Genomic DNA, 26,408 nt, shown 5'->3' with positions numbered 1-26,408 from the left:
TCAGTTGTCCAGCATTTTCCGGGATGTCATCTTTGATTAGATTGAGGTCGCACTTCGCATCTGCTTTCCACAGGATATGTGTGGAGAGTTTTCCTAAACTGGTCAGTGAGTACATGAACAAGAAGCTGAAGGTGGATGAGTTTGTGACCCACACACTGCCCTTCGAGCAGTTCAGAGGGCTTCGGTTTAATGCATGCTGGGAAATGGTAAGGCATTGCAGTAGAATCACATCAAAGCCAGCTTTCCATTTTTCCACATTTTATACAAAGTTATAAATCATTACCATCCTTTCCCATTTCTTGCTTTGCAGTATCCGTGTTGTCCTGAAATTCTAGAAAAGGAATTTCAAGAAGAGGCTCTGAAAACCATAACATCACTCCTTATTTATCCATTTGAATTTAATACATTGTCTTACTGGTCAATTTCATTTGAAGCTCGTCGCCAGGCTAATTGCGCATAGCATTGGGAGTAAGTGTCTAGTCTAATAAATGAGATTAATTTAATTTGCAGAGTCAGATTGCCATAATGTGCACATCATGGGAAGTACAATACAAAAAAAAGAAATGCAGAACTACCAGCTAATATAAAACAATCAATATTTCAAATTATCACTATTTTAATACAGTATTCTGGAAACGGGTATTAAACTCACAGGTCTGTGGTAAACCCAAACTTCTGCTGGAATAGAGCCTTTGGCATTTATACAGTCTTCACACTCAAACATACACACAACTACAGAACAGCTGCTTATCACTCCATCATAGAAGAAATAAAAAGGTGGCAGAGAAACTGTGGAAAGATTGGAAATGGAGACTTAAGACTGTTGCTCGCACCAGCAAATCGGCAGCATACCAAGGTAAATAGCGATTGACTGGACTGAGGAATAATAGACACATGCTGCCTGGACATTATCCAGCATGCTTATTCTTAATTCACAAAGATTAAGGCTCAACGCGCTACACCAGGCCAATTTCAATCCAGACCTCAGGGTTCGTAGCACTGTCAACTTTCATCCCGATTCAAAGCAGACCTGGGGATGTCAGGTGAGGAACTCTGGTCAAATCAATAAACATTAACCAACTAGTTCACTACCAGAGAAAAAAGAAAACCAGCAGTGCTGCAGACCTCAGGGCCCGGGTTTGAATAGACCTGCACTACACACCTTAACAGAACACTACAGTTGAGCTGAACCGCTCCCCTTCCCTGGCCACATCTGGCCGGTCAATAGGAGCCCGGCTGCCTTGCTATCAATTAAGCAACACAGTACGGTGGCACATGTCTAGAAGTCATGGGGTCAAACTAAAGCCTGATCCCTTCCATACCTCTGCAGTTATACACATCAACAGAATCCAAGCTCACAATCAAAGTAAGAATTCAACCTGCAACTGCGCAAAGCCACATTTCATGAATACACTTCCCTTCTCTTATTCCTATTCATTTCCTGATGAGACAGTTATTTTTATTTTTATTTTTTAAACAGCCTAGATAAAACAATCCACACAGTTGATAGATGTATTCAAGTACTTTCCGTTAATTTTGGAGAAAGACACTAAATTCGTTGAACAGTGAGAGCTGGGCCACGGCGGGCGGGCGGGCGGGCGGGCCGGCCTCCAGGGGGTGTGGTGCCTCAGGTTAGAGGTGTGTGTGTGTTTGTGTGTGTGATACGACGGGGGTGCAAAAGAGAAAGCGTCCCGTGAGACAGTCCATTTGTGGCTGTACCCCCCCCCCCCCCAGTTTAGATTTGGTTCAGGAAGTGGGGACGTCCGTTGTCATCCAGCCGGCGCGTCAGAATGTCACAGCCCGTCTCAGTCACCAGGAGGGTGTGCTCAAACTGGGCAGAACGCTTTCCGTCCCGGGTCACTGCTGTCCAGCCATCAGGCCACGTCTCGTCCTGCCAACCACCTACGCAGAACACACACACACACACACACACACACAGGTATACAGTTTTAAACACACAGGTAGTTTTACACATAGGTATATAATTACCAACTAATTACACACAATATTACACCCCAAATCTGTGGTCATGTCTCAGAGGGCCCTTACCTTCACAGATCATGGGTTCGATGGTGAATACATGGCCAGGCTTCATCACTCCGACTGCTTTGTTTTCTGCAAAGGAAAGAGGAAACGCACTGCTTTATACATCATCCCCCAAATCACCTTTCGATTGATAAAGTAGGCTACTATGTTATCTGAGAATAGGATGTCAATTTCACAAGCGTATTGGTGGAAGGAGAGGGAGTAGGGCCGGAACGATACAAGTATATTAATATGGTAAAAATGAAAACAAAAAAACAGACCCAATTCTTTGGTCCTTTAAAAACCTGCTGTATGTAAAATAGCGTGCTATAGCTTGGAAAATAAATAAATGTGACTAAATAAATGATTACGACATAATTGTTTGTTTCCAACATTAGGGCTGTTTTACTAAACAAGTTAAATCCACTTCGTGTTTTGTTTCCTTGCCACGATACTAACGAGTATCGCAATATAGGTACCATCCCGGCCCTAAGAGGTAGTGTTACTCACTGGCATAGTGTGGCACGTTAGGGGCAGTGTGGAACAGTTTGTGGATGCCGTGGCCACAGTAGCTCCGCACCACAGAGAAGCCATTAGCCTGGGCATGTTTCTGGATGATGTTACCAAGCTCCCTGTAGCGGATACCTGGCTTCACTAGAAAGGGGGGGGGGGGGGGAAACATTAAAGCGGCATTCAGCAGTTGAAACAAAGCGTTCTCCCCACCCGTTTCTGTAAAAAGCTGAGGGATGGGGCTGGAGAAAAGTAACCACTCAAATTCATAGACAGAACTATGGATGCAAGGACTGACCATCATTGATATCAAAATTATAGTTTTAACCATGTTTTGAGGCTATATAGTGTTTGTTTACAAACATCGGTGTAAAACAAGCTTATATTTTGGGTTCTGATGGGGTACGGCAGTTGAACTAATAAGCTAATTTGGCATTTATAAGTTCTATACTTCAAGAATCAAATGGGTACATACCATTCATTTATGAGTCCAAAAATGGATGTAGCAACAGCTGATTGCCCCTTTAACTTTGAGATAGTGACCTAATTGTTAAAGAAATCAAGTTCATCATTATGATTATCTGGCATCAGGTAAGAGATCCTACCGGAGTCGATGGCTTGCATAAGGCATTCAAAGGTGGTCTGGACAAGTTTTTTCGCCCCTTCATCTGCCTCTCCAACGAAGAAGGTCTCGTTGAGGTCTCCATGAAATCCATTGTGGTACACAGTAATATCCACTGCAAAGGAGGAGGGAAAGAGATGCCGAACATTAGCAGAAATACACACACGCTAGGGAGCAAAATGGCAAAGCTGAACGCTAAATGAGAGCATTTGTCTTGTTAAACCATGCTGTAAGTCAGGTTTTTGGCAGTGTCTCTGATTGGATCTGTCTCTTCTGAGGAGTCCTTCGCAGAAATATATAGGACACAGGCTACATTTTGGCTGAAGTCCTATAGACTGTTGCTGAATACTAATAAAACAATTTATCTTGTCAAACCATGCTGTGAGCAAGAAGTCTTTGGCAGTCTGTCGAATGGAAACTAGCCCATTCTCCATGTGCATCTCAATAGTCTAAGGTGGCTGTATCTCCTAGTGAAACCCCATCATACTCAATGATCTGATAATAGCATATACATTAGGTGAAAGCATATGGAGGATGCCAACTAGGGATTTGCTTTTCACCTGCCCAGTCCATTCACATCAGTAAAGATTGAGAGTGATATGAGGAAAAGAAGTCACTTGACACTATGGAGATTCCTCCTGGGAAGCCTACCGTTGAGGATATCCCCATCCACCAGAGGTCTCCTGTCTGGGATGCCGTGGCAGATGACCTCGTTGACTGACGTGCAGCAGGACTTGGGGAAGTTGTAGTAGTTGAGAGGGGAGGGGTAACAGTTTCTGGCTGTGCAGGCCTGGAGGGAGGAAGAATAAAGTACTTACACATCAACGATCAAGACGAGGGAGAGAGGAGAATAGAGTGAGAAAGGAAGAGAGCGAGAGGAGAAAGCGAGTGGATGGGAGAGGGGTAAAGGAGGCCAGCATCTTTACCAGGTGCACAGTGTGGTCAATCTCCTCCGTGGTCATGCCAGGTTTTACCATCAGGGCGGCGATGTCGAGCACCTCTCGGGCCAGCTACAAAAATACAGAAATATTGTCTTTACATTTCAAACCACTGTTTTTTTAAACAGTTAATAACATCAATGGAGAAAGGTTACAAAGCAATTGAACAATTTACCTTACACACAACTGTCATGCCCTCAATGTCTTCGGCAGAAAGGATCTTGATCTGTGAAGTGCCCTTCAAAGACTGTTCCGACTCAGACATGCCTTTTTTTTAAAGCAAAGGGAGAAGAATAGGCATACAGGCTTCATTTTAACATCACTATTCCATCCATACACACCAAACACACCCTGATCAGCCTTCCATCAAACTGAGTCAAAGAACGTCACTTTCACTCAAAACTGACTGCCACGGTGGACTGACTCAACCACCTCTTGCATCTGCTCAAACATAACTACTTAGTGTCATTACACTCCAAAGCGCACACCACATTGCCACTATATCAACCTCCTTGCTACTGGAAAGAGCTTAATGTAGAGTACTGACCATAGTATAGTACTACCTTCATCCATTGTCACATCCTTCTTATGATACAATGTGTCCCTAGCTTTACTTAGAAGCCCACATCCTCACAGAATAGATTCACTACATCAAATTAAAGTAGACACCAAACGTCTTCACCTAACCTGGCTATATTAAAGAAAATGAATAGAACACATCACAGCACGTCACGAAGATGTAGTCCTACACAAGTCGACCAAGAGGCATGATCATGTCGCTCTGCAGACCTCCTGAAGCTAGTTCCAAATCAACCTCTACCGCCTATATTAGACATCTGCAGAGCTGAAAGGATCCCCGTCTTCCAGCTGAGTGGAATTTTCTCTATATTATTTACTCATGTGCAAATATTTCAGATCTACATAATTCTGTACTATGGGGGCCTTTGTATTGACATAGGCATACAGTTATGGTTGAGCCACATAGTTTAATAGACTATTTTCATTGGAATGACATTCTTATTGTACAGTTATCTGGTTATGAGATCACAAAACCAAACAATGTTTACATACAATGTATAGACCACAGCATTGATATGAGCTTCATAATCAGTGTAGGCAACATCACTGACGCATGGGCCACAACCACATCAGTCAGTTGATCAACCACTTATGAGACGACATGACTACTGTACACCCACAGCACTACGATACAATACAGATCATAGCTCTACTGCAGCAAAATATGAAAAGAACGCCATGCAAAAATATGTGGGGCCATGCTTTCGTTTCCTGCCGGGTGTTCACCAATTGAGACATACGAAATAAACAAAAGAGTTACACAATAAGAGGAGCGACAGTAAACAGACAACTGGGCGTGGGATGGGGGATGGGGGGTGGGTGGGGTTGTGGAGTAGGACGTACCTGCCATAAGACCCACTTCTGCTGCTGAAGTGATGAGTAGAAAAGAGCTTCAGACACCAGCCTCTCACACTCAATCACGCGAGCGCAAATACACATGCACACTTCCTCTCAAACACTCACAAGCGCTTGCATACATAGCCACACGCAAACAAAGTGGGAATGACTGTGGCATCAACAAAGATGAATAAGCTTCTTTCAGAGGGTAGCAAATGTATACAGGAATCCCAATGTTAAAGCTACAGTTTGTCTACAGAAGGTAACAATGTATTCTATGGTAAGGTTTACTAGTCTAATGCACTGAGGTGGAGTCAATTTCATTTCAATTAAGGATAAATTAAAGGAATTAATTTCATAATTGACAGAGTTCAAGTGATATTGACCAAAACCTTGCTAAGAAACTAGCAAAAAGACAGACTGCTACAACTATCTACAACAGCCATTTAACTCGGGGGTTAAAGCAAAAATAAATCCCATGACTGAAACTTAAGTCGATCTCAAATCGATTGTCTGCGGCCAAGTTAACCTCCCCTTTCATTAAGAAAGTCATGACCATCATGCTTTTAGGGAAAGAGGATAATTTTGTACATGTATTAAACTGCGAGTTTGGCCAATTCCAGTCCCCTTGCTTAAGGCCTTTGCAGACTGTACGTCAGATCCAGTCTTTTACGATTATCACACGACATTACCAAATTAAAATCTTGATATTAACCTGGCCAGATTGTATGATTTGCAGTCACATTCTGCAATTGCCTTGAAAGGCTGCGTCACATTCTGCAATAGGCTTCCCCAAAATAACATGGTCATTTATTTTGATTGGCAATTTTGGGCATTTATCAAAATGATTTCAGATGTGTCATGTAAACAAGCCTAGTCGGGAAATCGTTCTTGCACAGCATGTAAACATTTAAATCAAACTATTATATTAAATCTGACTATTCACAATAATCGTATTATTGTGTGCATACTCAGTGCCAGCCGTGTTTCTATTGGTCAGTCACCAGGATCGGCTCGTAACACCAGCCAAACGATAAAGAAAATAAAAATCAGACAGAACTGTCGGAGCCTACAACCGCACATAGCGGTACTTAAAGTCGGCAGACATAGACCCCTTCACACTGAAGAGCCAAAACGTCTGACAATCGTTAACGACCTACTAATGTGTCCAATGGGGTAAATGCAGATGGACAAACCCCATGCTTCAGCCTATGTACATTTTATAGCTACTATGTAAATCAGACCCTTTCCTAAGAGACTCGAAATTGAGCTCGGGTGCATTGTGTTTCCATTGATCATCCTTGAGATGTTTCTACAATTTGATTGGAGTCCACCTGTGGCAAATTCAATTGAATGGACATGATTTGGAAAGGCACACACACACACACCTGTCTATAAAAGGTCCCACAGTTGACAGTGCATGTAAGAGCAAAAACCAAGCCATGAGATCGAAGGAATTGTCCGTAGAGCTCCAAGACAGGATTGTGTCGAGGCACAGAACTGGAGAAGGGTACCAAAACAGCATTGAAGGTCCCCAAGAACAGTGGCCTCCATCATTCTTAAATGGAAGAAGTTTGGAACCACCAATACTCCTCCTAGAGCTAGCTGCCCGGCCAAACTGAGCAATCGGGGGAGAAGGGCCTTGGTCAGGGAGGTGACCAAGAACCCGATGGTCACTCTGACAGAGCTCTAGAGTTCCTCTGTGGAGATGGGAGAATCTTCCAGAAGGACAACCATCTCTGCAGCACTCCACCAATCAGGCCTTTATGGTAGAGTGGCAAGACGGAAGCCACCCCTCAGTAAGAAGGCACATGACAGTCTGCTTGGAGTTAGCCAAAAGGCACCTAAAGACTCAGATCATGAGAAACAAGATTCTCTGGTCTTATGAAACCAATATTGAACTCTTTGGCCTGGCACCATCCCTACAGTGAAGAATGGTGGTGGCAGCGTCATGCTGTGGGGATGTTTTTCAGTGGCAGGGACTGGGAGACTAGTCAGGATCGAGGCAAAGATGAATGGAGCAAAGTACAGAGAGATGGTAGATTATCAGACACTCAAGAAGGTGGTCTGATTTCATTATTACTGAAACAGGATACAAGTGGAAAATATAAAGATACAGTCCATAAAAAAAATTGGAGGCCCCTTACACTTCAGTGCTGTGATGCAAAAATTCTAGCAAAAATGTATAGCGCATAGAATAAAAAAAGGTATTGTCAGACATTATTCATTCTAATAAGACAGTGTTTTTACATGGAAGATACATTGGAGATAATATAAGGCAAGTACTGGAAACAATAGAACACTATGGAAAATCTGGGAAACCAGGCCTGCTATTCATAGCAGACTTCGAAAAGGCATTTGATAAAGTACGACTGGGGTTTATACACTGCTCAAAAAAATAAAGGGAACACTAAAATAACACATCCTAGATCTGAATGAAATAATCTTATTAAATACTTTTTTCTTTACATAGTTGAATGTGCTGACAACAAAATCACACAAAAATTATCAATGGAAATCAAATTTATCAACCGATGGAGGTCTGGATTTGGGGTCACCCTCAAGTGGAAAACCACACTACAGGCTGATCCAACTTTGATGTAATGTCCTTAAAACAAGTCAAAATGAGGCTCAGTAGTGTTTGTGGCCTCCACGTGCCTGTATGACCTCCCTACAACGCCTGGGCATGCTCCTGATGAGGTGGCGGATGGTTTCCTGAGGGATCTCCTCCCAGACCTGGACTAAAGCATCCGCCAACTCCTGGACAGTCTGTGGTGCAACGTGGCGTTGGTGGATGGAGCGAGACATGATGTCCCAGATGTGCTCAATTGGATTCAGGTCTGGGGAACGGGCGGTCCATAGCATCAACGCCTTCCTCTTGCAGGAACTGCTGACACACTCCAGCCACATGAGGTCTAGCATTGTCTTGCATTAGGAGGAACCCAGGGCCAACCGCACCAGCATATGGTCTCACAAGGGGTCTGAGGATCTCATCTCGGTACCTAATGGCAGTCAGGCTACCTCTGGCGAGCACATGGAGGGCTGTGCGGCCCCCCAAAGAAATGCCACCCCACACCATGACTGACCCACCGCCAAACCGGTCATGCTGGAGGATGTTGCAGGCAGCAGAACGTTCTCCACGGCGTCTCCAGACTCTGTCACGTCTGTCACGTGCTCAGTGTGAACCTGCTTTCATCTGTGAAGAGCACAGGGCGCCAGTGGCGAATTTGCCAATCTTGGTGTTCTCTGGCAAATGCCAAACATCCTGCACGGTGTTGGGCTGTAAGCACAACCCCCACCTGTGGACGTCGGGCCCTCATACCACCCTCATGGAGTCTGTTTCTGACCGTTTGAGCAGACACATGCACATTTGTGGCCTGCTGGAGGTCATTTTGCAGGGCTCTGGTAGTGCTCCTCCTGCTCCTACTTGCACAAAGGCGGAGGTAGCAGTCCTGCTGCTGGGTTGTTGCCCTCCTACGGCCTCCTCCACGTCTCCTGATGTACTGGCCTGTCTCCTGGTAGCGCCTCCATGCTTTGGACACTACGCTGACAGACACAGCAAACCTTCTTGCCACAGCTCGCATTGATGTGCCATCCTGGATGAGCTGCACTAACTGAGCCACTTGTGTGGGTTGTAGACTCCGTCTCATGCTACCACTAGAGTGAAAGCACCGCCAGCATTCAAAAGTGACCAAAACATCAGCCAGGAAGCATAGGAACTGAGAAGTGGTCTGTGGTCACCACCTGCAAAACCAGTCCTTTATTGGAGGTGTCTTGCTAATTGCCTATAATTTCCACCTGTTGTCTATTCCATTTGCACAACAGCATGTGAAATGTATTGTCAATCAGTGTTGCTTCCTAAGTGGACAGTTTGATTTCACAGAAGTGTGATTGACCTGGAGTTACATTGTGTTGTTTAAGTGTTCCCTTTAGTTTTTTGAGCAGTGTATATAAATGCCTGCAGCATTTCAATTTTGGAGAACCTCTTATAAAATGGGTCAAAATCATGTATAGTAACCCTAGGTGTAAAATAGTAAATAATGGCTAATTCTCAGAAAGTTTTAAACTGTCAAGAGAAGTTAAACAAGGTTGTCCACTATCGGCATTTCTATTTATTATGGCCATCAAGATGTTAGCTATTAAAATCAGATCCAACAATAATATCAAGGGATTAGAAATCCAGGGGTTAAAAACAAAAGGTGTCATTGTACGCTGATGATTCATGTAATCTTTTAAATCCACAACTTGAATCCCTCCACAGCCTCAGATGATCTAGATACACTTTCTAACCTCTGGATTACAACCAAATTTTGACAAATGTACTATATTACGTATTGGATCACTAAAAAATACAATTTTTACATTACCATGTAGTTGACCAATAAAAAGGTCTGATGGTAATGTGGATATACTCTGAATACATATCCCAAAGGAAATAAATGATCTCACTCCAATACATTTTTTTATAGAAAGTTAGCAAAAATAGATAAGATCTTGCTACCATGGAAAGGTAAATCCCTGTCAATTTGTGGAAAAATCACCCTGATTAACTCTTTAGTATTATCCCAGTTTACCTATTTGCTTATGGTCTTGCCTACGCCTAGCAAACAGTTTTTTAAATTATATGAGAAAAAAGTATTCCATTTTATTTGGAACGGCAAGCCAGACAAAATTAAACAGGCCTATTTATATAATGAATATGAATTCGGAGGACAGATCGTAAATTGAAAATAATGAGAATAGAAAGGTTCAGAACTTTTGTAAGACATCACAGTACAATTGAAAAATATATGGCAAATAGAAGTCCTATATGGATGGTGTTAAGAGATAGATGGGAGGTGTTGAATGGAGTTGAAGGATGGGACTAATAACTAATAATGTAAGCATAATGTGTCCATAATAAGTATATAGGTTGTAGATTGAGAGCTTTTGTGAAAGAGCACAGTTAGAAATATATGGCATATAGAAGCAAACCGGATGGACATCATGAAAATGATCGGAGAGGTTGAGAGTAGAAGAGGTTCAGGAGAAAAAAAATAAAATACAGAGAGATCCTTGATGAAACCTGCTCCAGAGCGCTCAGGACCTCAGACTGGGGTGAAGGTTCACCTTCCAACAGGACAACGACCCTAAACCTACAGCCAACACAACGCAGGAGTGGCTTCGGGACAAGTCTCTGAATGTCCTGGAGTGGCCCAGCCAGAGCCCGGACTTCAACCCGATCGAACGTCTCTGGAGAGACCTGAAAATAGCTGTGCAGCGACGCACCATCCAACCTGACAGAGCTTGACAGGATCTGCAGAGAAGAATGGGAGAAACTCCCCAAATACAGGTGTGCCAAGCTTGTAGCGTCATGCCCAAGAAGCCTCGAGGCTGTAACCACTGCCAAAAGGTGCTTCAAAGTACTGAGTAAAGGGTCTGAATACTTATGTAAATGTTCTATTTCAGTTTTTATTTTATACATTTGCTAACATTTCTAAATACCCATTTTTGATTTGTCATTATGGGGTATTGTGTATAGATTGATGAGGGGGGGAAAACGATTTAATCAACTTTAGAATAAGGCTGTAGCGTAACAAAATGTGGACAAAGTCAAGGGGTCTGAATACTTTCTGAAGGCACTGTATTTTGCACAACAAACATGCTTCTGTATTAGGCTGTGTCATCTCCAAAACCACCTCTCCAGAATACATATAATGGAAATCTGTCGTAGTGACAGACCTTTAACCCCTGCATCTACTCTAACCGACACAGATGAATTCATCCTGTTAACCTGTTTGCAGAGATAGTGTGTGCAATACTGAATTCCAGTTCAACAACGGGCTGTTTGTTCTCTGAACAAACATAAAAAGCCTAGGGGTAGATCACCTCTGCTATTGAGCAAACCATCTCACTAGCCAGGTTCACACTGTGTAGACTAGACTCAGGAATAGATCGGATGCAATTAACAATTAACAGCACTGTGGCAGACTTGCCAGTCTAGTGATCAATGCTGGGCAAGGACAGCAAAGCAAATCGACAGTTAAAATATTCAAATATTTCTGGATGTGCTGCTTATGGTTATATTTAACCCAGCCAAGACATATTAGGTCCAGAATTTTCTCATTTAGAAAAGTGGAACAGTAGAAAGAGGTTACTTTTTAATTTTGCCAAGACAATAGTATAGAGAACATCAGAACAGGGGGTGTGACTCATGTGAAATGGGTTATGAGTATGGGTATTCATTCACATATAACAGGGATGGGCAACTTTGATGGGGTGGGGGCCACAAAATCTGAACGCATCATGAGGGGCCGCAGTGGCTCGCGGGTCTGCGTACCCACATCCATACCAAAACATGTTTTCAACTGATGTAAAAAAAAATATATATATTTTTTTCCCTTATTAATTTCTAATTTCTCCTAATTGGAGTAAACAACAACGCTTAGGCCTCTACTTCCAGCTTATACATACTATATACATTTTATGGACAGTCTATTTCACAATAGTTCTATTTTGTTTGTTTTTACTCCTGTTTTTACTCTACCCTCAAACCTCCCATCTATTTCTGATGTCCATCCAGTTTGATTTCTATTTGCCATATCTTTCCAACTGTGCTCTTTCACAAAAGTTCTTAACCTATAACCTATATACTAGGGGTGTAACGATTCGTTTTAACAACGATTTGATTTGTATCACGATTCGTGGTTGTCGATACGATTCAAGGACGATATTGGTTCATTTAGAACGATCCGAAACGATTCAGTGACTTGAAATCGATTCAGTAACCTTTTAGCCAAAAATTCAACCAGTGTGACTGAAATAAATACCTGGATACTGGACAGTGCAGGTGAAGTTTCCTAGATTCCTGTTTCTTGTAAGGACCGCAATGGTGGCTTGATAATTTCTCGCTCGTCGGCTTCTCCTCTGTCGTCCGGCATGCTATGTTTTGTTGTCTTGGCGCCTTTGCGCTGCTGCTGGCGCGATGACGTCACGGATAGGCAGACTGAATCGAGTAATGTTTAAAGCCTTTATCATTAAAAGTGCTAAGAAAAAACATCCATATAAAGTCTGACGTGCTTAAATCCAATGGGTTATTTCCTAGTATCGATACAAATCGATTTATTACATTTTAAAACGATGTTAGATCGATATATGTTGTCCAAAAGGCCAACTCGCCGAGCACAGATCGATGTAGTTGGATCATAGGAATATAAATCGATACATCGATGTAGTAGATGGATCGTTACACCCCTACTATATACGTTTTCCCATTAGTCATCTTGTTATTAGTCCCAACCTTGAGCTCCAGTCAACCCCTCCCATCTATCTCTTAACACCATCCATATTGGATTTCTATTTGCCATATATTTTTCAACTGTGCTGTGATGTTTCACAAACGTTTTGAACCTTTCTATTCTCATTGTTTCTACAGATTGTAAATTGAAAATAAACATTTTTGCTGAAAGTATTATATGACTTTTCAGATCACCCAGTAGTGCTATGTGCTGGGTTAGCTCCAGGTAAATATTTATAAAATGGGTTAAACTCATGTATAGTAACTCTAGGTGTAAAATAGTAAATAATGGCTATTTCTCAAAGTATTAACTGTCAATAAGAGTAAAATAAGGTCCACTATCAGCATATCTATTTATTATGGCCAACAATAATATCAAGGGATTAGAAATCTAGGGCTTAAAAACGTAATCGTCTGATGTGGTTTCAACAGGCTTCCCGTTGCGACGACCACGAAGATCCATCTGCTAGCCCTGGCCCGCTAGCACGCGCAATCAACAGCCGTGCCTCCTGCTCGCCTGTGCTTTAGCAGCCTACGATCTGCTCCCGGACTTACTTAGTGCTGTTCACTTGACCTTATGATCACTCAGCTAATGCCTGCTGGACTGTTCCTTTACACGGTACCCAATCTTGTTTATCTGTTTAGCCTTAGCCCAAACTTTAGTCGCCATTACCAGATGTTGTTTTAGCCCTCTCGAATAACACCTATGATTGCGTTATGCCTCTCTCCCAAGTCAATATGCCTAGCCTATTGCTGTTTGGGTTAGTTCTTATTATACAATTTCACTGTAGAGCCCCAAGTTCAGCTCAACCAGCCTCAGAGATCTCCTTTGTCCCACCCCCCATACACCGGCTCAATCGGTACCTCCAGTGATGCCCTCTCTTTCATAGTTACCCAATGCTTAGGTGTACCTCCACTGTACTCATATCCTTCCATATCGTTGTCTGTACATAATGCCCTGAATCTATTCTACAACGTCCGGAAATCTGCCCCCTTTCTCTGTACCCAACGCACTAGAAGACCAGTTCTTAAAGCCTTTAGCCGTATCCTTATTCTATTCCTCCTCTGGTGAGGTAGAGGTTAACCCAGGCCCTGTAGCCCCCAGTATCACGCCTACCCCCCAGGCGCTATCATTTGTTGACTTCTGTAACCGTAACAGCCTTGGTTTCTGGCATGTCAACATCAGAAGTCTCCTCCCCAAGTTTTAGTTATTCACTGCGTTAGCACACACTGCCAACCCTGATGTTCTAGCAGTGTCTGAATCTTGGCTTAGGAAGGCCACCAAAAATTGACATTTCCATTCCAAACTACAACATTTTCCATCTAGATAGAACTGCCAAAGGGGGTGGAGTTGCAATCTACTGTAGAGATAGCCTGCAGAGCTCTATCATACTATCCAGGTCTGTGCCCAAACAGTTTGAGCTTCTACTTCTAAAAATCCACCTTTCCAGAAATAAGTTTCTCACTGTTGCCGCTTGTTACAGACCCCCCTCAGCCCCCAGTTGTGCCCTGGACACCATATGTGAATTGCTTGCCCCCCATCTATCCTCAGAGTTCGTACTGCTTGGTGACCTAAACTGGGATATGCTTAACACCCCGGCCGTCCTACAATCTAAACTAGATGCTCTCAATCTAATACAAATTATCAAGGAACCTACCAGGTACAACCATAAATCCGTAAACATGGGTACCCTCATAGATATCGTCCTGACTAATTTACCCTCTAAACTATATTGACCTCATTCTGTCAGTAGAGGATGCCTGGATGTTCTTCAAAAGTTATTTCCTCTCCATCTTAAACGAGCATGCCCCATTAAAAAAAATGCAGAACTAAGAACAGATATAGCCCCTGGTTCTCCTCAGACTTGACTGCACTTGATCAGCACAAAAACATCCTGTGGCGTACTGCATTAGCATCGAACAGCCCCTGCGATATGCAACTTTTCAGGGAAGTCAGGAACCAATATACACAATCAGTTAGGAAAGCAAAGGCTAGCTTTTTCAAACAGAAATGTGCATCCTGTAGCACTAACTCCAAAAAGTTTTGGGACATTAAAGTCCATGGAGAATAAGAGCACCTCCTGTCACCACCGATAAATCTACGATAATCGAGAATTTCAACAAGCATTTTGCTACGTCTGGCCATGCTTTCCACCTGGCTACCCCTACCCCGGCCACCAGATCTGCACCCTCCGCTGCAACTTGCCCATGCCCCCCCCACTTCTCCTTCACCCAAATTCAGATAGCTGATGTCCTGAAAGAGCTGCTAAATCTGGACCCCTACAAATCAGCTGGGCTAGACAATCTGGACCCTTTCTTTCTCAAATTAGCCGCCGAAATTGTCGCAACCCCTATTACTAGCCTGTTCAACCTCTCTTTCGTATCGTCTGAGATCCCCAGAGATTGGAAAGCTGCCGCAGTCATCCCCCTCTTCAAAGGGGGTGACACGCTAGATCCAAACTGTTACAAACCTATATCCATCCTGCCCTGCTTTTCGAAAGTATTTGAAAGCCTAGTTAAAACAGATCACTGACCGTTTCGAATCCCACCGTACCTTCTCCGCTATGCAATCTGGTCATGAGCGTACCTCAGCCACTCTCAAGGTCCTAAACGATATAATAACCGCGATCGATAAAAGACAGTACTGTGCAGCCGTCTTCATCGACCTGGCCAAGGCTTTTGACTCTGTCAACCACCGCATTCTTATTGGCAGACTAAATAGCCTTGGTTTCTCAAATGACTGCCTCGCCTGGTTCACCAACTACTTCTCAGATAGAGTTCAATGTGTCAAATCGGAGGGCCTGTTTTCTGGACCTCTGGCAGTGTCTGGGGGTGCCACAGGGTTCAATTCTCGGGCCGACTCTATTCTCTGTGTATATCAATGATATCGCTTTTGCTGCTGGTGACTCTCAGATCCACCTCTACGCAGACGACACCATTTTGTATACATCTGGCCCTTCACTGGACACCGTTAACAAACCTCCAAACGAGCTTCAATGCCATACAACACTCCTTCCGTGGCCTCCAACTCCTCTTAAACGCTAGTAAAACTAAATGCATGCTCTTCAATCGAACGCTTCTTGCACCCACCCGCCCGACTAGAATCACTGCTCTCGGCGCTTCTGACTTAGAATATGTGGACAACTACAAATACCTAGGTGTCTGGTTAGACCGTAAAATCTCCTTCCAGACTCACATTAAGCATCTCCAATCCAAAGTGAAATCTAGAATTGGCTTCCTATTTCGCAACAAAGCCTCCTTCACTCATGCTGCTAAACATGCCCTCGTGCTCATGCTCCAGGTCATCTATAAATCACTTCTAGGCAAATCCCGCCTTATCTTAGATCATTGGTCACCATAGCAATACCCACCCGTAGTATGCATTCCAGCAGGTACATATCACTGGTCATCCCCAAAGCCAACACCTCCTTTGGCCGCCATTCCTTCCAGTTCTCTGCTGCAAATGACTGGAACGAACTGCAAATATCTCTGAAGCTGGAGACACTTCTCTCCCTCACTAACTTTAAGCATCAGTTGTCAGAGCAGCTTACCGATCACTGCACCTGCACATCTGTAATTAGCCCACCCAACTACCTCATCCCCATATTATTATTTATTTTGCTCATTTGCACCCCAGTATATCTATTTGCACATCATCTTCTGCACATCTATCACTCCAGTGTTAATACTAAATTGTAATTATTTTGCACTATGGCCTATTTATTGCCTTACCTCCAGAACTTACTACATTTACACACACTGTATATAGATTTTCTATTGTGTTTTTAACAGTACGTTTTGATTATTCCATATGTAACTCTGTGTTGTTTTTAAATCGCACTGCTTTGCTTGATCTTGGCCAGGTCGCAGTTGTAAATGACTCAACTGGCTTACCTGGTTAAATAAAAGTTAAATAAAAAATTATATTTCACCACTTTTACTTCACTACATTCCTAAAGAAAATAAATGTACTTTTTAATCCATTCATTTCCCTTGACACCAAAAAGTACTCGTTACATTTTGAATGCTTAGCAGAACAGGAAAATGGTCCAATTCACACACTTAAAGAGAACATCCCTAGTCATCCCTACAGCATCTGATCTGGTGGACTCACTAAACAAATGCTTACTTTGTAAATGATGTCTGAGTGTTGGAGTGTGCCCCTGGCTATCCGTAAATTAAAAAACAAGAAAATCGTGCCGTCTGGTTTGCTTATTATACGGAATTTAAAATGATTAATACTGTTACTTTTGATACTTAACCAAATATTTTTAGACTTTTACTCAAGTAGTATTTTACTGGGTGACTTCCACTTTTAATGGAAAATTACTCAAGTAGAAAAAGGAGTCTTTACTTTTACTCAAGTACGACAATTGGGTACATTTTCCACCACTGATTATAGCCTGCCCTACCCCAAACATTGTTTAATAATTAATATCCCATTATGGTGCAGGAGACATAGATTTTATTTTTCCCCTTTGAGGAGTGAGGGTTAGGTTACAGAAAGAAATGCAACAAGCACCAACAACCACTTGTAATCAGTTGTCTTTTAAAATGTGACACTTGTGGTCTCTCAGGTGCACGCACAAGGGAGGGATGGTTGTAAATCCCACAAGCGTGAGATGGAATAGTGTTTTATTTGGGAGTCGGTTTCTCTTTTGACTTCAGATGTTTCATTGTGGAAAAGCTGCTCTTGCAAATGTGCTCCCTCTCTCAAGTGTGGGAAACTGGACTCGGGCAACAGTTTCCAAAACTCAATCCCCCTCTCGTTCCATTTTGATTGAAGGGGTTGGCCTGCAACTCGCAAAGCTCCATTTGCAAGTCGGCGGGCTGTTCATTCCCAACGGAGGAGATTGGTTCAGTGAACAGATGGATACGAGGCTGCATATCGTGGAAGTCTTGAAAGCGATCTTTGAATTGCTCCTGTAATGTTGTGATGTCATCTGTGTACCTGCTGAAGGGGATGGTGTTCTCGCATTCAGAGATGTCAGGGTACATGTGGGAAAGTGGGCCGGATTTGGCAGATCTAATGACAGGTGGTCTTTGAACAGCTCGAGTTTGCGCTGAAACCCATTCACATTGGCGTAAAAACATCTCATTCTTGCATCTTCAGACTCAAGACATTCAGATGCTGGGTTATGTCATTGAGAAAGGTCAGAGCAGAGAGAAAGCTGATATCCCTCAATTTTTCACAATAACCACTCGTATCCACACTGATGCTCCCCTCCAAAAACAGAGAGATCTATGTGCGCAATGAAAAAAACCTCTCCAGGCATTTACCGCGGCTCATCCATCGTATCCCTGTGTGAAGTTGCAGATCACCATATGCATCGTCGACCTCATCTAGGGAGGCCACAAACTTCGATGGTTGACAGATCTGTTCGCTCATCGGATCAAGTTGGAAACTTGTCACAACATCCACGACATGACTGAAGTTCAGCTTCTTTCCAGAGAGCTTCCTACAATTATAAAATGTGTAAAATGTGACATTTCAGTTTAAGTTATTTATACACTGAAAAAATATACATCTGATTTAGAATCTGATTGATTGATTGCTTCTGTGGACAGGTGTCTTTTATACAGGTAACAAGCTGAGATTAGGAGCACTCCCTTTAAGAGTGTGCTCCTAATCTCAGCTCGTTACCTGTATAAAAAGACACCTGGGAGCCAGAAATCTTTCTGATTGAGAGGGGGTCAAATACTTATTTCCCCTCATTAAAATTCAAATCAATTTCTAACATTTTTGACATGCGTTTTTCTGGATTTTTTTGTTGTTATTCTGTCTCTCACTGTTCAAATAAACCTACCATTAAAATTATAGACTGATCATTTCTTTGTCAGTGGGCAAACGTACAAAATCAGCAGGGGATCAAATACTTTTTTCCCCCCTCACTGTATGATAGTCAAGGCCTATCCTATTTAACCATTTCTGTACGTATCCTATCCGACATTCTTCAGATATACTACATACTCTATCCACATTGTCTATTCTGGGCTCCCGAGTGGCGCAGCGGTCTAAGGCACTGCATCTCAGTGCTAGAGGCATCACTACAGACCCTGGTTCGATCACAGGCAGGATCACAATTCGGCCGTGATTTGGAGTCCCATCGTCCGGGTTCGGCCGGGGTAGGCACTCATTGTAAATAAGAATTTGTGGTCCTCTGTAGCTCAGCTGGTAGAGCACGGCGCTTGTAACGCCAAGGTAGTGGGTTCGAGCCCCGGGACCACCCATACACAAAAATAAAATGAATGCACGCATGACTAAGTCGCTTTGGATAAAAGCGTCTGCTAAATGGCTTATTATTAACCGACTTGCCTAGTTCAATAAAAGTGAAAATAATTCAAATAAAAATACAGTGGCTTGCAAAAGTATTCGCCTTGGCATTTTTCCTATTTTATTGTCTTCCAACCTGGAATTAAAATGGATTTTTGGGGGGTTTGTATCTTTTGATTTAAACAACATGCCTACCACTTTGAAGATGCAAAATATTTTTTCTTGTGAAAAACAAGAAATAAGACAAAAGAACAGCGTGCATAACTATTCACCCCCAAAAGTCAACTTTGTAGAGCCACCTTTTGCAGCAATTACAGCTGCAAGTCTCTTGGGGTGTCTCTATAAGCTTGGTACGTCTAGCCACTGGGATTTTTGCCCATTCTTCAAGGCAAAACTGCTCCAGCTCCTTCAAATTGGATGGGTTCCGCTAGTGTACAGCAATCTTTAAGTCATACCACACACAGATTCTTAATTGGATTGAGGTCTGGGCTTTGACTAGGCCATTCAAAGACATTTAAATGTTTCCCCTTAAACCACTCAAGTGTTGCTTTAGCAGTATGCTTAGGGTCATTGTCCTGCTGGAAGGTGAACTGATCTCATCTGACCAGAGTACCTTCTTCCATATGTTTGGGGAGTCTCCCACATGCCTTTTGGCGAACACCAAACACGTTTGCTTATTTTTTTCTTTAAGCAATGGCTTTTTTCTGGCCACTCTTCCGTAAAGCCCAGATCTGTGGAGTGTACGGCTTAAAGTGGTCCTATGGATAGATACTCCAAGCTACGCTGTGGAGCTTTGCAGCTCGTTCAGGGTTATCTTTGGTCTCTTTGTTGCCTCTCTGATTAATGCCCTCCTTGCCTGGTCCGTGAGTTTTGGTGGGCGGCCCTCTCTTGGACGGTTTGTTGTGGTGCCATATTCTTTCCATTTTTTAATAAATGGATTTAATGGTGCTCTGTGGGATGTTCAAAGTTTCTGATAAAAAAATTTATAAGCCAACCCTGATCTGTACTTCTCCACAACTTTGTCCCTGACCTGTTTGGAAAGCTCCTTGGTCTTCATGGTGCCGCTTGCTTGGTGGTGCCCCTTGCTTAGCGGTGTTGCAGACTCTGGGGCCATTCAGAACAGTTGTGTGTGTGTGTACATACAGTGTGGAGAACAAGTATTTGATACACTGCCGATTTTGCAGGTTTTCCTACTTACAAAGCATGTAGAGGTCTGACATTTTTATCATAGGTACACTTCAACTGTGAGAGACGGAATCTAAAACACAAATCCAGAAAATCACATTGTATGATTTTTAAGTAATTAATTTGCATTTTATTGCATGACATAAGTATTTGATCACCTACCAACCAGTAAAAATTCCAGCTCTCACACACTCTTTTCTTTTAGAAGCCCTCCTGTTCTCCACTCATTACCTGTTTTAACTGCACCTGTTTGAACTCGTTACCTGTATAAAAGACACCTGTTCACACACTCAATCAAACAGACTCCAACCTCTCTACAATGGCCAAGACCAGAGAGCTGTGTAAGGACATCAGGGATAAAATTATAGACCTGCACAAGGCTAGGATGGGCTACAGGACAATAGGCAAGCAGCTTGGTGAGAAGGCAACAACTGTTGGCGCAATTATTAGAAAATGGAAGAAGTTCAAGATGACGGTCAATCACCCTCGGTCTGGGGCTCCATGCAAGATCTCACCTTGTGGGGCATCAATGATCATGAGGAAGGTGAGGGATCAGCCCAGAACTACACGGCAGGACCTGGTCAATGACCTGAAGAGTGTTGGGACCACAGTCTCAAAGAAAACCATTAGTAACACACTACGCCGTCATGGATTAAAATCCTGCAGCGCACGCAAGGTCCCCCTGCTCAAGCCAGCGCATGTCCAGGCCCGTCTGAAGTTTGCCAATGACCATCTGGATGATCCAGAGGAGGAATGGGAGAAGGTCATGTGGTCTGATGAGAAAAAAATATAGCTTTTTGGTCTAAACTCCACTCGCCGTGTTTGGAGGAAGAAGGATGAGTACAACCCCAAGAACACCATCCCAACCGTGAAGCATGGAGGTGGAAACATTCTTTGGGGATGCTTTTCTGCAAAGGGGACAGGACGACTGCACCGTATTGAGGGGAGGATGGATGGGGCCATGTATCACGAGATCTTGGCCAACAACCTCCTTCCCTCAGTAAGAGCATTGAAGATGGGTCGTGGCTGGGTCTTCCAGCATGACAACGACCCAAAACACACAGCCAGGGCAACTAAGAAGTGGCTCCGTAAGAAGCATCTCAAGGTCCTGGAGTGGCCTAGCCAGTCTCCAGACCTGAACCCAATAGAAAATCTTTGGAGGGAGCTGAAAGTCCGTATTGCCCAGCGACAGCCCCTAAACCTGAAGGATCTGGAGAAGGTCTGTATGGAGGAGTGGGCCAAAATCCCTGCTGCAGTGTGTGCAAACCTGGTCAAGACCTACAGGAAACGTATGATCTCTGTAATTGCAAACAAAGGTTTCTGTACCAAATATTAAGTTCTGCTTTTCTGATGTATCAAATACTTATGTCATGCAATAAAATGCAAATTAATTACTTAAGTCATACAATGTGATTTTCTGGATTTTTGTTTTAGATTCAGTCTCTCACAGTTGAAGTGTACCTATGATGAAAATTACAGACCTCTACATGCTTTGTAAGTAGGAAAACCTGCAAAATCAGCAGTGTATCAAATACTTGTTCTCCCCACTGTGTGTGTATATATAAGTTATTTTTTCCACCAATTTGGACTATTTTGTGTATGTCCATTACATTAAATCCAAATAAAAATCAATTTAAATTACAGGTTTTAATGCAACAAAATAGGAAAACCGCCAAGGGGGATTAATACTTTTGCAAGGCACTGTACATGTTTGTGTATCTTGGTTTTTAGATTTGTAATGATGGCTGCACTAGCAGCACCAGTGTACTTGCCATATTTCTCTCTGGTTGCTGTTGTAGTGGCGACGGAGGTTCTAATCTTTCATCACAGATACGTTCTGCAAGCACACCAAACATTGTGGTCTACCTTTGAATTCAGTGACAGATAATCAGTCTCACATGGTTGAAATATGTGATTTTCATGCTAAATGTTCCTATTGCTAGAGCTCATGATGACTCACTCATCGCTGGAGCCAACTTGCTTGCTGGCAGGTGTTTTACCTGCAGCTTGTCCATTCTAGTTTAGCACAGTTCACCCGATTGGTAAAGAGTACTTATTACAACAATTTATTATCCTTCAGTAGCCATAGGGGAGCTCACTCTAGTGGCCAAAGTAAACATTGCTACGTTTGAAATGACGGTAAAGTTAAATTAGCCTATTGTTAGCTGACATTGGCTAATTGAGTGACCGCCAGTGACTGACGAGAAAAACTGCTGATGCACAAGACCATTTCAAAATTACACCTTGTGTATTCTACTATAACTCAAGAGTTAGTTGAGACCCTGAATGAGTTCCAAATGTGTGTGTGTATATGGGTTTTTTTTGTGTAAAAATGAATCATTTTTTTGTAATTTCTCCGCGGGCCACCAAAAAGGGGGCCAGCGGGCCGCCAGTTGCCCATCCCTGACATATAACATGGTTAGTGAAATTTGTTATGCAGTAGCTGGCCAGTATCAACATGCCAATCAGATTCCTATTCCATTCAAGCTCATGTCTATCTATCCATCCAAGTTTACATGGTTACCTCCATTTGGCCATGGAGGAAAATGTTCAAGCCCCTTGCCATCCAGAGAAACTGAAGTGGAATTCACAGTGCGAGTGTGCACTGGCTACTACTTACTTACTCTCAGACTCTGCAGCTTCAGTAAAGAAATACACAGGTGTTGTAACAGTCTAAATTAAATTACCTGTTGGATCTTTAGAAGGGTTGTGGGATCATAGGCAAATTGATGCATGGGAATCGACTCATGCCATGTTTGAACATTGAAAATCTGTAGCAAATAGAGCCATTAAATGCATAGAAATAGAATGAATAGAACAGACAAATCATTGACTTGGATGGGGACTCCCGGTCTATTCATTCTATTTCTATGCAATTAATCCTATACGATAGCAGAAATTCTGATAGATAACTTTTGAAAAACTGGTCCCTGATGATCACGAACAACTGACGTGACATTATCTCACTCGTGTCCCGGCGTGCCATTTGGATGAATGTGCCATGAGTGGAGAGACTGTAACCATGGCTACCTGGTGGCTGATCAGCAGTCAGGTGACATGGTTACCTTGTGGAGTGGCTCCTCGCGATAGAGGTTACATAATGAATAATCAGCTTTAATGGAATCTAGGGCTGGGGCAGTAACCCATTTTCTATGACTGATGTCACCTGATGTTAAACATCGAAACATCAATACCTGTCTGGGTACAGTACTGGGTATTGACAGTGTACATTTCTCAGATAAAGTGTAATGTTTCAATATCAACACAATTCATGACAAAGAATACTAGCTTTGAGAAGATTTTCAAATGGACAGCAAAGGATTTCTTAAAACTTAAAAGCAACTGGAGGCGGTCTAAGAGGAGTAGCGTTACCTAGTGGATGGTCGGCATAGTCAGGTCTTTCAATGTCACCGGGGACATGCCTCATGGGAGTCTACATGGGGAACCAATGACAGGAGAGATTGATTACATATAGCTCACAGAAGGAACCAACAAGACGAGAGTTTAGAGACATGATTACACAGCTCCCGGGGGCTAATGAGTAAACTTTACACAAAGTTTGTGTGGCTTACATCTATTAAATCATGTTGTGTTGACGTATGTTGGACTACTAGGTAGTTAAGAAAAAAAGCTCTTATCAGCACATTAGCCCCATTTAGAAATGTACAAGAAAGGTGGCCTTACGAGTGGGTAGTGAGGGCGTAGTTTTCCCGTGTAGCGGTAGCCAGGCCATGGGTCTGTGTTGGTGTCGTTCTCCACACAGTTCTTTGCCTCATCCTGGTTCTTATCATCCTCTGCAAAAACAGAATGTAATATAGGACATCTGATTTGACACCATTTTGAAAGATCAGTTAGGTGTTCACACATACACACTAGACTACTCTAGGGCAAGCTTACCCTGTGAGGGCCCAGTGTGCTTTCATTTACATTGATTAGTTGAATCCGGTGTATTGCTGCCTGGCTGGGGGGGAGCCTGTACACTCACCGAATCTCACAGATTGTCCGCACCTGCTCTAATGGCTGGTACGGATTGCAGTGTCTCGTCCATTTTGAATGGCTACACCATTGCTCTATTTCACCATCAAAATTAGAGGATGGAAAAGCTTGGCCATTTATGTGGGCTTTCACATATTCTATGCCTTCAGATGATAGGTCATGTAAGAATGGGAACAATGACAGAAAGCCCATGAAGGGACATTGTGGTATGTTTGAAAAATGATTTGTGCGATAGGATATTGCTGAGGAGGATACATACTTGCTTTTTTGTGCATCTGCTTGTGAGTGGCCCAGCTCCCTTTGAAGCACTCCTGAATGAGGGGACAAAGAGAGGAGAGATACATCCATATGAGACTCCGTACATCAGGGGTGTGTGACCTCAATCAATGGCAGCAGTATCTTCTGGTTGTTTGTTTCTCACTGGCACCAATTGCAGAATCAATTCCTCTAATCGTTTGTGGACTGGGAGTTGTGCATCCCTGCTCAAAACTATAAAAAGGCAGAGGGAGAGAGATCAATGGGCTCTGAATTTCACACATGCTACATAAACCACTTTCCAGTTTCTTACAAGACTAGGTCAATGGCCAGTTGACCATGACTAACATCTCTGCTGCTCAGTTAATTTTTTGACCAGTGACCACTAGAATAGTAAGAGAGCAGTGGGGTAAAAATATCCCACCGACTTCAGCTGGCCTCATGACTCTGGGTAGGAGAGAGGCTCTGACAGAGCTGCCTGCATGGAACGTCAGAGCAGATCTCCCTACCTCCCCAATCGGTCTCTGCCAAAACTGAATCTAGGCCTATGCTGCCAGACTGTGATAAGTTTTAAACTAGTTACACTTCCTTTTACCTTTAATGGCACACAGCTAAACCACAGACAGATGGGTTAATTATAAATACATTTGGCTAAACTGCAACTGGGGCCTGCATCCTTCTTTCCTTGTACCCTTGGCAATTTCAATGATTGACAGTGGTTTACATACTCTTACCCATTGGTAAAAGTGATCGTGAAAAGCAGGTCAACATTTCAGACAAACAAGCCACAGGTGGGTTACTACAGCCAGACCAGGAGCAGAGAAATCAAATGAATAAGCATGGCTACATCAGCTTGTAGAAAGTATGCCTCAGCTAGTTAGCTTGCTTAGCAGTTAGCTAGCTAGTCATTTAATTCATTGCAATAACCAATGCCAATGAGAAAACTAGGCTAACTACCCAACTAACGTTAGCTTGTTAGACTTCAAAGTTGATGCTGATTAACAAACACAGCGCTAGCGAATTAGTTCGCTAACGTTAGTAGCTAGCTAACTAGCGCTAAACTAACTAGTTAGGATACCCATAAACTACAATAAACTTATCAACAAGCATTTTTCATACAGGGGGATAATGTTAGCTATTGGCTTCAAATAAAGTTCCTAGATAATGTGTTTGCAAACCATTGTTTTTTAGCTACGGGTTTAAGCAGAAAACGCTTGCAGTTAGCTAGTTAGCTAGCTTCGTATGCTAGGCTACTTAAATGGGTGTGAGGAAACTCAATCAGGGCAGCTTTGTCAGCGCTAGCTACCTCGTGATGAAGGATGCTGGGCCGCTGTGTGTATCATGTCAGACCCCTTTCAAACTGAATGAATTAGAAAACGAATGCTACCTGAGAGCAGAAGTATGAGCCTTGGATCCCGAGCTTGATACAGGTTGGACACTGAAGTTTGGCCTCGCTGCTACAACCTTCTGTTTCGCATTCCCGTGCCTCGATAGCCGCCATGCCTGCCTGCAGTCTAGAGGGGTAGAGACTGAGGGGGAGTGGACGGTCTGTCGGCTGGAGAAAACCTCGCCAGCCGGAGCTATAACGTGTTCCCTTTTGCAGGGACATCACCGGATAGAAAACCCAATATGGCTGCCAACGCAATGCCATATATGGACATGTGTATGTGACGTCCGAACTCCGTAGCTCTACTCTCATTGGTCCTAACCATTTGTTAACGTTTTTTTGTATTTAGCTTGCGCCACAGCTGTCAAGACATCATGGATGAGATCATTGGATCATCAGAAATGGGGATGGATGGATGGATGAATAGATATATATATTTTAATAAAAAAGCTAATCTGAATGCGATGCTCACACAGTTCTGTTCACAAAACGATCAGCTAGGTAGCTAGCTTGGTGAGCTAACG

At 43.0% G+C, this 26,408-nt stretch overlaps 1 protein-coding gene across 1 annotated transcript; it reads right to left on the bottom strand.

Moving 5' to 3' along the window:
• Positions 1 to 136: 136 nt before the first annotated feature.
• On the bottom strand, positions 137 to 26,117 carry LOC311145593 (methionine aminopeptidase 1-like). The gene is made up of 11 exons (XM_084181877.1): positions 25,885 to 26,117; positions 24,502 to 24,553; positions 23,931 to 24,040; positions 23,619 to 23,679; positions 4,271 to 4,362; positions 4,084 to 4,167; positions 3,809 to 3,947; positions 3,141 to 3,272; positions 2,536 to 2,679; positions 2,050 to 2,115; positions 137 to 1,902 (listed from the first exon to the last, which is right to left on the bottom strand). Exons 1-11 carry the CDS (start codon positions 26,104 to 26,106, stop codon positions 1,736 to 1,738), a joined length of 1,269 nt encoding a protein of 422 aa, XP_084038003.1. The 5' UTR covers positions 26,107 to 26,117; the 3' UTR covers positions 137 to 1,735.
• Positions 26,118 to 26,408: the final 291 nt, after the last annotated feature.

The sequence above is a fragment of the Coregonus lavaretus genome (assembly GCF_964263955.1).
Source record: "Coregonus lavaretus genome assembly, chromosome: 18".
NCBI classification, from domain to species: Eukaryota; Metazoa; Chordata; class Actinopteri; order Salmoniformes; family Salmonidae; genus Coregonus; species Coregonus lavaretus.
The sequence above is the reverse complement of the archived record's forward strand: the minus strand, read 5'-3'. Positions and strand labels throughout refer to the sequence as shown.